At 41.6% G+C, this 12,590-nt stretch overlaps 1 protein-coding gene across 4 annotated transcripts in view; it reads left to right on the forward strand.

The window, feature by feature from the left end:
• Window positions 1–12,590, forward strand: part of UBE2V1 (ubiquitin conjugating enzyme E2 V1) — a 451,752-nt gene that overhangs the window by 18,624 nt on the left and 420,538 nt on the right. The window contains exon 1 of one of the 4 annotated variants that reach the window (XM_069651177.1): window positions 9,289–9,583. The exons of the other annotated variants lie outside the window; for them this stretch is intronic. Within the exon in view, the coding sequence (XP_069507278.1) occupies window positions 9,412–9,583 (172 nt within the window). The 5' untranslated portion in view covers window positions 9,289–9,411. Of the gene's footprint in view, window positions 1–9,288; window positions 9,584–12,590 lie in introns of those variants that run through there. 4 annotated transcript variants of the gene reach the window in all.

Consider the following 12,590-nt stretch of genomic DNA (forward strand, 5'->3'; position numbering starts at 1 on the left):
AATTTCCATTGTGTCTCTTCGTAATGCAGTCTGTAAAACGGACCGTGCTCTTGACAACGATTTTTCGTATACTGAACTAAAATGAAACTCGGTCTAGTTTCTAAATTTTCTGCCTTATCGTCTCTTACGTTATTACGCAGCCCCTTCAAATGTAGTTCTTTCGGCATGGTCCCTGTCTCAAGGTAAAAAAACAATAGACCCTTATACTTCCAGTGCGACTTGTGGGCCTCTTTTGGGCGCGAGCTGAAAATCAAAGCTGCTGTCCTTCGCATTCTTTATTTGCAACATCACGTAGTAAAGGCATCTGTGAGAACTTGAAGTTTAGAATCCTTCTATGTAGTGCGCCTCAATGTGCAAATGCAAACTGGCTTCTCTCCCAAATGCCACGGCCCGCTTGGCGCGTTCTAAGTCCCCCAATTTTGTCCCTGTTGTCTGCGAGCATTGCAGCCCAAATGGAGACATTTAATTTTTGGCGGAAGGTCAGGGAAAGTATAAAGTACCACAGGAGTTGAGTTAAAAGTGAGATTTATTGTTTGTTTGTTTTTTAATTATTTGCAATATGCAAGCCTCCCCTCCGTTAACAGTGTGCAACAGTGCGCAGCATTTACATGAGATGAGACATGAGAAAAATATATACATACACATATATGAGGTGAATAGAGAGAAGTCAAAGATGACACCCAGCTTGTTCGCCACCCATGATGGTGAAGGTAGGGGTTGGGGTCACAGCTACACTGTACAATAACATTTATTTACAAAAAGACAATAGTATTGCAATTAATTTAAACCGGGATTTGTACTTCACAACCAGCTGTGCTTCGGGTGGACATGGCACAGTTGCAATGTTCGGTGGCAATGGATCACTGCTCTGCACAGAAACGTCAAATTCCATATCTGTGCTTCTCTAACACAGCAACAATAAGGCCTTTCACAAAGTCGAACTGCATTTCATCATAGACTGGTTTGATCACCCATTGCTTACTTCGTTTTGAAAACACCTTAGTGTAGCGAGGCATCCTTACTTTACCCCTAGTCCTAGATTGTTCACGTCCGACATTGCTGTTATGGGCCAAGACCGCTAGTAGAGTGCGATGTTTCATGCCCCGAAAGCTAAAATGCAAGCGCTTTGGCCTGTACTTTAGGCACATATTGTGGAACACCTCCAAATCTCCTGTGTGACAGAATTCTGTCAGTCCTCTCAAATCTCTTGAGTTTTGTCGAAAACAATCTTCTCAATGGCTTTGTGTGTCAGTGAAGATGGAATCAACCACTTCCTCTTCCTTGCCTCCTCTGGGGACAAAGGGTCATGTTCACATTGGTGGAAATGTAGGTTTTCTGACCAGCGGTGAACGTTGGTACAGTGGTGCATCAGTGACTGCCATTTTTCAAGTAGTATTTCCACTGACCCTTCGCAAGTTTTTGAGCTCCACCAAAGATGGTTGGTGATAGACTGGGACCACTGCAAAATACTTTCAAAACCTTGTTTTTTTTCCTGCAGCCAAGATTTTCTTACTGATTGATTTAGCAAGATGCCATACTTCAAATTGATGATTAATAAGCGGGAACTGCTCTCTCATTGTCTTGGCAATTGAAACGTGTCTGTCCGTGGCTATGAGGTCGATGTGCATTCCCCTTGATTGTAGATATTCCACTGATTTTATAAATCCTAGTTTCTCCATGGCCACTGAGGATGTACATTGTGTTACCTGCACGGCCACCGAACTCACAATTTTCTTTAATGGCTTCCCACATTCTTTCCCTCTAACTGAATGCCCACATTTCAGCATACTTATAATATCCATCAAACAACTGTCGAATACAATGTATTTGCTCTCTTTCATTAGACTGTCATTCTGCGTCAACGTTGTTTCGGCCTGTGACGTTGCAGAGATTTCAACACATTGGAAAGTAATATCGCTGCTATCAAGTTCTGATGCGTCTATGGATGCTGCGGCTGGTTCATTCTCTGTAACTTCGACATCTGCTACTTCAACATTGATGGGAGAACACAACAATGTCGACATGTTTTTGGGTGGCAGTTTTTTGGCGGGTGTAGATTGTGTGAATTGATCTGCAACTACTTCAGAGCTATCTTCAATACATTCAATATCATCTTCTTGTGGTGGTGCGGTCGCACTGTAGCAATGGTCCAATGCAACTTTGCTGTATTCTCCAAACACAGGTAATTCATGTTCTGGCCATTGGACATGAGCATCTCGAGCCTGAATACGCCTCACCTCAATTAATAGTTCCTCCATAGTGTACATGGTCTGGCAAGCAACATCTCTCATTCGCGTCACTGTCTGTGTATGTATAGTTCTGACACCCACGGGTAACTAGAGTAGAGATTGGAAAAGGGATGTTCAGTTTAAATACAAGAGAAAGTGCAGTCCAATTGACTGGAAAAAAAACATAAAATAGTCCCCAGCACAAATTTTTTTTTAAAGTTATGAACTGTTTGTAACCTTTTTTGTTTTTTTTTTCTTTGCAACTTTTTTGACTCGACCTTCAACATCTGCATGCTGTAGCTCCGATTCGTTTCTGCATGTCCTCCCTTTCTCTTGCGCTGCAACGACTATATATTTTCTGTATCCGCATAGACCGCACGGAATGAGGCTCCATCGTCTCCCTGAAACATAGTACTTTCATTACTATGTATCAAAATATTGTTAGCATAAAACACACGCGAGGACGAACGCACAGGTACATCTCAATAGCCAAACACGATTTAAACATTGTGTGCAACAATCAAATGACAAGTATTAGATCTGTGATGATCTATTTAGATGGAACTGTCAGTATCCATACCTCTGGCTCTGCATGGACTGACATGAATGGTTGTATTGGAGAGGAGGCATCAGCATCTCCCTGAAACACAGTACTTGCATTAGTATGGTTTTCAATATTGGAAACATAACACACACTTGGGGTCGACGGCACAGGTACATATAAAGAGATAACCACACATGATGCATTGTCTAAAACAATCAAGGAAAATATAAATATGCAGATTTCATCGACTTATTTCTCCGATTCCTTTACATCAGCATCATCTAAATGGGATGTTGTGATTGTAGTGGAAGCTCTGTCGTCTCCCTGAAACACAGCACTTGCGTTAATAGGGAAGAAAGTATAGCAAATGGAATCACGTTATATGATCACGCATGATGGAGCTGTCAGTATCCATACCTCGTGCTGCTGAACAATATCTATGGATGTTGCAAATGTAGTGCGCACTTCCGAAAGCTGTTGCGCCGATTCGTATACGCATGGTCCCGCTTCCACTTCCCCTGGAATTACTTGAATGTCAGGCTCCGCATCAAGTGCAGGGGTTGACGCTCCACCAACTGCCTGAAACATAGTACTTGCATTAGTGAGGATTACAATAGTGAAAACATAACAGCACAGGTACATATCAACGGCTTACCACAAATGAAACGTTGTGTAGAACAATCAAACGACAAGAATTCCAGCTCTGATGACGCTCGATGGAGCTGTCAGTATCCATACCTCCTGCTGGTGAAGAACATCTAGAAATGTTGTAGATGTGGCGGACGCTTCAGTATCTCCCTGAACAGTACTTGCATTAGTATGGATAACACTAATTATAACTGAAAACAAACACCAGTGGACGACAACTAAGGTGTATATCAATTGGAAAGCACTAACCAAACATTCGGTAAAATAATTACACAATAGAATAAAACTATTACTCGACATGCATAAAACAAGTCTGTAGCGGATTAGCCTATTAAGATTACCTGATACGCGCTAGAAGTGGTTGATAACTGCGACCACGTCAAGGATGTAGAATGTTCTTGCTTCAGATTCAAGGGATAGTCACGAAGTTGTAAAGGTAAATTAATTATTGATAATGAAATGCCAATATTAAAAATAGCCATGTAAGGCAACAGAATACTTGAAAAATGCACAATACAGCACAGTTCCCTGTTCCCATATATATACATTGCGTTTGCGGGTTATGAAATCGAAAAATAATCTATTGATAAATGTCATTATTCAAAAAACTATACACTCATATCAATATCGAAATTATTACAAGGGATAGAACACCTACAATATCAATTCAGCTACCTACACACTACCACAAGGCCTAAAGCTAAATCCGGACACTTGACTCACCGGTGGCGGAATGTGGACGAATAGAGTGGGAATAGCGTTTTCGGGCAATTTCCGTGTCGTTCGCCGTTTATTCTTCTTTGTTACCCAAGATGTGTACATGTCCAAGGAAAAGTGCCGGCTGCAGATGCGGTATCGATCACCCCTCTTGTCCTGTAAGACTTGTTGGACTCTACTTTCCAGCTCATCCAGTGGATATCCGTAATGTCTGACCCATTCTCTTATTCGATCAACAGTTTTCGGGAATACATGCATTGTAGTGCCTTCAGATTTCGCATGGGTCTTCGAAGGGCAACCGCTAATCGAACAGGCAGGCATTGTTGATAAATCTGAAAAGTAAATATCGACATTATTATACAATCTTCAAGAATAAAGATTTGATACAAAAGTAAATGAATCAACAATGATCAATGCAAGGTTTGTTTTGGTCGCAGGAACTATACCAGTTCATTATGTGCGGCTTAGTATTTGCATAAGTTGCAGAAATGTATAAATGATGTGACTAAAATCTGAACATGTGACTCGTCCCTTGGATGTTCTGTCTTGCACGAGAAGGAAACATGCTTACAGTATAGACTGGACCCCCGAAGGATGCAATTCGATGACAATAGACACAGATGAAAATAAATAGATCTATTGATAGCATAGCAATGGAAACTCAAGTCAATAGCAATGAGACCAATGAACATAGCACTATTGTGTACTCTACTCGCAAATAGATGGAAATTTAAAAATCTGCGAAATATGACTAGGATACATGGCCTTACCTTGACCAACAAACAGTTGGATTCAGCAAGCAGAGCAGTATGTTGCAGGAGAATAGGTGGGTGGCCACAGGTAGCACACTGATGGGTTTGCTCTAAGCGGTCACAGAAGTTCACAGTTAGCACGACGACGAGCAGATTAGCGTAGATCTCAGTGGTTGCCAGGTAGCACGTTCAGGAGTTGACTTGCAAAGCACAAAGATGTTCTCATGAGACATATCGAGTGGTTTATAAAGTATTAGAAACAGGGGTGTGTTTGTGAATGAATGACGTATGTATGTCGTGGTATTAGGGGGGGCGACCTGCTTCAAGGGGAGGCCTGGCTGGAGACACGGGGTCTGAGGAGGCCATGTGAGCAATTGCCCCTTGGCATGGGATACCAAGTGTACATGCAGTTTGGTACCTTGGCCTTTCGCGCCCCTGACGGCGCGCATCCCCGGGTGCGAACCGCCTTTGATAGAGGGGGTGGGATGGATGGGCCTGGGGCGTGCAGATAAGGCACAGGAAGACTGCTGAATGGAGACACACTTATGTGGATTGCAGGGGGGCGGCCTGCTTCAAGGGGAGGCCTGGCTAGAGACACGGGGTCTGAGGAGGCCATGTGACCGATGGCCCCTTGGCGTGGGATACCTTTTGAAGTGTACATGCAGTTTGGCACCTTGGCCTTTCGCGCCCCTGACAGCCCCCCATGCCAGCGCTCATCCACTGGCGCGAACCGCCTTTGATAGTATATCGTTGCTTATCAATAACAAATGCCACATACCGGAGATTCTTGTGAGCACAGACCCACACTTCAACCGGTGTATTATAGTGGTCAAGACCCTAAGGCCTGTATAATCCAATGGTAATTGTTAGTATAGATATATGTGTGACTTTTATAGAGACATAACCTACTGAAAGACTTTGAACAAGTGTTATTTAGTGCATGCATTATCGAGAATATGTTATGTTAGCTTAGATAGATAGTGACCACCCTGCTTCACAGCGACCAGACCTTCACCCATTCGGAGCACAGATGTCTGACGTCCATCCTTGAATGGAGACACACTTGATTCATTTAAAAAATCGAAACAACCGTTGTTAAAATATATGTGGTGTTTTATTTTGTATCTTATTTTCATGACACAAAAATACAAGACTTTAAAGATTATACAGGTCAGGTTGCAGCACAGCGAGAGAAAATCCCCTGTACTGACCGCTGTCACTCGGGAACGTTTCTCTAATGGCACGAACGGCACAGGCGGGTATCACTCTTCGAACGCGGTGTCCAAGCCTCCCGTGGAGCCACCATGTAAAGGAACGATAGGCCACCAGCCTGTACCACCTGTGAAAAGGAATGAAACAAACTGTTTTTAAATGACCAAGATAAGTTTAATAAACGTTTGTTGTCAATGACAATTCTTGTAACTAATGGCATTCTGCACAGACAAATGCTATCTAGACAATGCACACTATTGAACGACTTGCATGCGTTAAAATGATATGTAGATGTCATTTTGGATATAGTAGAAGAACATGAAATGGGAGTGGCATGACAAGCAGAGTATACTTACTCGGATTACGAGGACGAACAGTTGCGTGAAGTTCATGCATAAGCACCATCATTATTCTCAACACGGCCCGTGTGAGGCAGGCTGCCCTGAAGTCTGGCAGCTCGGTGATGCATTGCGGTCTTGGCTCGCCTTCCGAAATGTAGGCCAGGCATCCTGAGTTTTCTCGGCAGCAGCAGTTCTCCTCCTCGGTTGGCATTAACTTGCACCGATTGCATGTGCACTAGGTGGAGAAGCCGTCCATGCGACTAGGCCCAGGCTCTTCATCTGTTGATTCGTCCTGCCAACTGCCGTCCGAATCCCCATCGTTTTCGCATGATTCCCTTTCCAGTAGTTCCTCCTCGGTATACTTGGGCTCGTACATATAGGGCATTATTGTAGCCATTGTGTGGTAAACAAAGTAAAACAATTTACCGAGATGGTACAGGTGTTAGCTGACCAGAGCACAGAAACAAGTCACAAAATACTCTGAGAGGAATGGAATCGAAAATCTGCTGCTGTGTTGTGAAACGGTCTGTTTATACTTATTGGGGAAAGAGGCTTCCTGCCATTTCCATGGCGACACGTCATTAGCTGAAGCGCAGCAAATGTTGACACAAGACGTGCTTTGGCGTTGGGAAATGGGCGGTACGAGTCTGCTGATGACCGACTCAGGGGCGGGGGAATTGATTTAGTGCCGCAGAAGCGGGTCAGCCAGGGCGATGCGGCAAGTGATAGGATTATCGCAAAATGGCGGCTCCCTGGTGCCTGTTTTCGCGTGCGTTTAATGGACGAAAACTTGGGTAAGGTCCATAGGAAAGTTTTCTAAAATCGAGCCCCTTAGGCTTAAAAAAACATGGCCGACCCGTAGGGACAATAAAAAATTTTACTGGACCATGCCTTTAATGAGTTTGTCCAGAAGGTTTATACCTGCCACGGTAAAGCGCGGGTTTCTTCTTTGGATGAAATGTATCCACCAATCCAAATTTCTACGTCATGGCTTTTGAATACATTCAAATATGTTTGCAAGCAGCGTTTCCTTTCAATTAGTACTGCAGTACATTTTAAGAGAACGTGTCGTGTTGTTTCTAATTTATTCTGTAATTTACAGAACCGACATGTCCCATTCTTTACTACGTTTACCAGTATTATGCTTGAGTGCATTCGTCGGATATACTCTGTCTGATTTGCATCAGTCTTTCTCGAAGATGTTTTGTGGGGAATTTCACCAGATACGAAGGTATAGTATCTTTTTCGATGTTTGATCTGGGGATTATAGTGATTCCACAGCTGGGTTTGAGCCTCTTTGCTAGTGCTCGGGTGTTTTTTTTAAAAGTCCAACCCTCTTGTCGGGCGCCATCAGTCAGTATGGCTGGTTTCTTCCAGTGTGGATTTCTTGCATGCTATTGTAAGCGGCACCACTGGAAGCAAGCTATTGATTTTCTTACTGTATGGCTCACAATCCGTTGGATGACTTTCATGAAAGTAACAAAATAAAGCCAATTTAGGTAATTTAACAACATGTAGTCTTATGTCTGCACCAGTTTTTACATCAACAGCAGACTCCGGTGCCCGACTTTGCCATTTCCACTACTTTCATTGTTTTCGGAGGGATCAAACTGGGTAAATGCACTTTTTAGTTAGAGGACCTACTGCCTATGCTAATTCCACATAGCTACCAATTTCTTGGCAGAACATGTGTGTCGGGTCCTAAGAAACTCCTGTATAGTATTTATATTCCTTTAAAGTAGCATTTACTGGATGGTCCTGCACTTCAACGGTGTCCATTTTAATTTGTCTAGTTAAATGGCTAAATGAAAAATATTTCTGTTGTGCACTTTTTTATTTTTAGTAACAGTAAAAGGCATGAATTAAAATCTTGCAAGGAAGCCTTTCTTGTCTAATGGGAATGCAAAGCAAGTAACCTTGGTGGTGGGTGATCGGAATAGCAGTCTCTGGAAATCTTATTGCTCGGTGGCATTGGCGAGCAGGCAGTGGGAAGAGTGAGAGAAAATCTACAAATTCCAGGAGCAAAAAAATAAATAAACAATTGGTGGGAAGGATCAAACCTACTGCTCTCTTCCCAGGCGAGTGTTCTAAACTCTGGTTCACAACTGATCTGGCCGTGTTATGCATCTGAGAGCATGTGAACCTGCTTCAGCCCCAACACTTGGTAGTGTGTCCAGGAAATACGTGTGCACGAGTGATAATCCGTTTTGAATGAGTAGGAGATGCCTAGTGGCAAAACTAAGAGCAATACCACCATGCAAGGCACAGCCTATTTCTCTGAGAATTTGTGCTCAACGTAGTGGTATGTGTTGATAAAACATTGCTTCATGCGGGGAAGGGGGGGGGCGATATGTCTGTCACTCTAGTAGATATGGCTTGGGAATTAGTTATTTTACTGGTTAAAAGGATGGTCATTTCTAAGCTGTTGACATCCCAGCTTGTTCTATAAATCAGATATATGAATATAATGTTCACAGGTTGTCGGTGCATTATCCATATAGAAATCGTTTAACAGATTGTAGAGCTTTTTGAAGATGTTTGTTTCAGTAACTTGGAGACACTTTAGTGTTATGTGGGCTTATTTGGGGGGGGGGGAAGGTGGGATTGCACATTTTCTCTCAAACGCAGTTATTGACATGAAGCAAGATAATGGCTCCATTGATAAGGTATATCTAGTATCGTGGTTTTCCCTTTGTGACAGTGAAGGATCTTGTACTTCAAGATAATGTATATTTTCCACCTAATACTTGGTATCATTACATGAGAATACTAGATCTGCTCTGTAAAAATTGGCATGGTAGTTCAGAGGGTACTTAAATGCAATTTTTGTTTATAGATCTAACTGATGCCAACACAGGAGGGTAGGAGTACTCTGGTTATGATTGTCCATTTTGAGGATTTGGAAATCCAACCATGGAAGGAACTCGAATCATCCAATAAGAGAGCACTGCCCAGCATTTCGGGTGAAGATGAAGAGAGCTTTTGGTCACAGGACTGTTATCAATTACATTGGAAAAGAATCACTAACTGAATATCCCTGTATTGAAAGCATTCCTTGTGTGCAAGCGAGGATCTCCTTCGATCAAATTGTTTTGCAGTTTCTTAGAGGAATCTGGTTAGCTAAACGGACTATATCTAGAGGTACTTTTGGCTCCATGGTGTCTGGTATCGTATAAATACAAATAGTCATGTGACATTACACCTGTTCTGGTACTTTTGGATTCACATGAATGTTTGTCTCATTTGTAATTGTTTTCTTTTAATTTTGCAAAATTGTACAATATGATTTTAAAAGGTCCCTATCTGTGCCTGACGTTTAGGGTATGCAATTGGTTATATGCTTTATTGCAAAAGGGTGATTGGTCATTCACGTTGCTCGTTGCTTTTACTATGCATGCGTACAACAACTGCACTAGAAGGTTTTCTGTTTCTTTTTCACGTTGTGATATTGTTTGCCCGAAGTTAGATTTTGATTCTCTCCTATCTCGCAAGCTTCTGGTTTTTTGTTGTTAGCTGCTGCTTACTTGGTGAGGCCATCTACAGGATACAATTTTCCGTATCAACTTTTTATTTTTATTCCCTGTAATACATCCTCAAATCATGATAAACGATTGATGCATGGACAGATTGGACCATCTGCATGCTGACCAACTAAGAAATGATGGAGAACAGCCGGTAGTCTCCTGTCAAACACAAGTTGTATGTCAATTACATGAGTTAGTACACACATCATTGATCATGATTGAAAGCAGTAAAAACCCAAATACACCACCAGTAGAAAAGCAGAGCCATAAACCCTTTTGGCAAATTGTTACTAAAAGTATGAAGCCTAAATTATTATTTTTTTTATTTTGGTTGGCTGAATTAATCAATCTTTCAAAAAGAAAGTTTTAAAAATACCACTGAAATTTCATTTTACACAAGATACACTTTTGACAAAATTTAAAGCATTAAAAGTAACCAATCACGGAAACAAATGCAGAAAATACGATACTGGTGACAAAGATGTAAAGGAAAAAAGTGTGCTTTGGACAATAATGCTAATACATTAATCGTGTAAATCAATATCCACTTTGTCTCCATGTGGTTCACAATGTGCATCAAATATTGCCAAACAGTTCTCAATCAGTATTTAAATCTAATTTAACTGAGGTGGAATGACAGTGTTGACAAATTGAACCAGTGCAATCTGAATCGTAGTTTTTGTATTGGTTAGTAAAAAACTCCATATTTCATCTCTAGTGCGTGATGAGAAAAAGTTACCACATTTGTTAAAAAGTCTGTGCCGCATAATACTCAGGGCAGGACATTCAACCGCCAAGTGACAAAGTTTTGTTTTGATGTGGGTGATTACAATAAATGACAGATTGTGTGACCTTTACGAATCGAATGTCTCCTACCCAAAATCTGCCTCTTCAAGCATAGATTCAATCGGATTCGCAGCATCTGGGATCTTACAAAATTGGAAGGACATTTAACCAGGTAAGGTTCCATATTGCAAACGTTTGTGAGACACCCTCATGACATCACAATCCATGTATTCAAGATATTGCTTGCGAGTACAAATCCAATCAAAGCGGTACAATTTCCATTTAGCCTTTGTGGGATTCATCAAAAGAAGTTCAATTGTGATTTCAGCATTCGTTAGAGTATCCAGGATGCATTCTGTCCATTTCTTGGGAAATTTTAGTCTGGAAGTAAGCAAATAGTTTGCAAGAACACCCAAAACATTAGGGGACGTTACGCCTATTATGCATTTTCTATATAAAGTACATAATTTCCACAAAATTTGACTGTAGATAGAAATGGCACCTAATTCAGAACGTAATAAAGGTAACGGAGTACATTTAGGGAGGTCCAATACTGTCTTCCAATAATTTGCCTCATAGTGATCCCAGAAGGATCTAGGTTTAGGTAAACCCGTCTCCGCTCCATAAATGATTATTGGAACAACCTTTTGCTGAAAGAATGTGATTAAATGGGTTGATGTCAATTTCCCATATCTATACAGCAAAATTTTGGCTTGTGATTGTTTGGATTTTAACGTCCAAGGTTGCTCTATAAATAGTCATTCAATGTCTAAAAGAAGCCTAAATTAAATTTGCTAACATATCAAGAATGAATGGCGACCTCTGATACATTTCTGGACAATACTTTATAACCAATGTAGCCAGCTTACTTGTAAACTAAGAATGATATGATTTAATCAATGTGAAATGCTCCCAACCCATGATCAAAAACCGAATCGCTGGTGCCAATAGATCAAGAGTGACTGATCCTAGCGGAGTAGATGGGCTACTGCTTTACGTATCCTTTTTAACCCTGGAAAACAAGGAAAATGTCTGTTTTCATGGAGGCTGTAGCTGCCAGTAAATGAAAAAATTGTCTGATTGTACTGTACCTGCTTCATAATACCTTGTTTCTTTACTTGACACCTGGTGGGAAATGATTTGCTAGGATACATCTTATTAGGGACTGACGAGCAGAGTTTGTGTAAGGTGAATCAACTTGTGCCCTTGGCCGTGTATTAGTTTACATTGTCTCTAAATCGGGGCTCAAAATGTGCACTCGCTACTTGCCACTGGTTATTTGTTGTCTTCTGGGGGAGTAAGAAAACAATGTGCTGCGTTTGTAGAATTGATGTGGTGAGTCACTTTTCATAGCTGGCGGATTACATCTTGAAATGTGTACCACTTTTATCCCTGTCTTAGATATATATGGTGCAAGGGGAAGGAGTTACTTTCTTTGTCGAGTCGTGTATGCTTTGACTAGGATTGTCAGGATTTGCTGAGGCAGAAGTTGAGGTTACTCTGGACCAGTTAGTCACTGTTAAACTAAAAGGGCGTTTCACTTGAGCAATTTGGCAAGATTCTACCTAGAACGGGGAGTGCACAGCCCAATCCTTATTGAGGAGGGCTTTAAATGCAGCTCGGTTCTGGCACCTTATGAGCTGAATCCATATGCTGTAGACCATCCAAAGGGATTTGCTGCATCCGTTTATCTATTCACTGTCCAGAAGGCTGAAAGTTGTGTGCAAGTGATGTCGGAGTGAATGTGTGGGTATGAATCGCATAATCCTCTGCCACTAGTGTACCAATATAACATTTAGAAAGATGTGACTTGGGTGTTGGGCACCATCCGGTCCTCC

Source organism: Ambystoma mexicanum, chromosome 3p (genome assembly GCF_040938575.1).
Source record: "Ambystoma mexicanum isolate Mex_15411 chromosome 3p, UKY_AmexF1_1, whole genome shotgun sequence".
NCBI classification, from domain to species: domain Eukaryota; kingdom Metazoa; phylum Chordata; class Amphibia; order Caudata; family Ambystomatidae; genus Ambystoma; species Ambystoma mexicanum.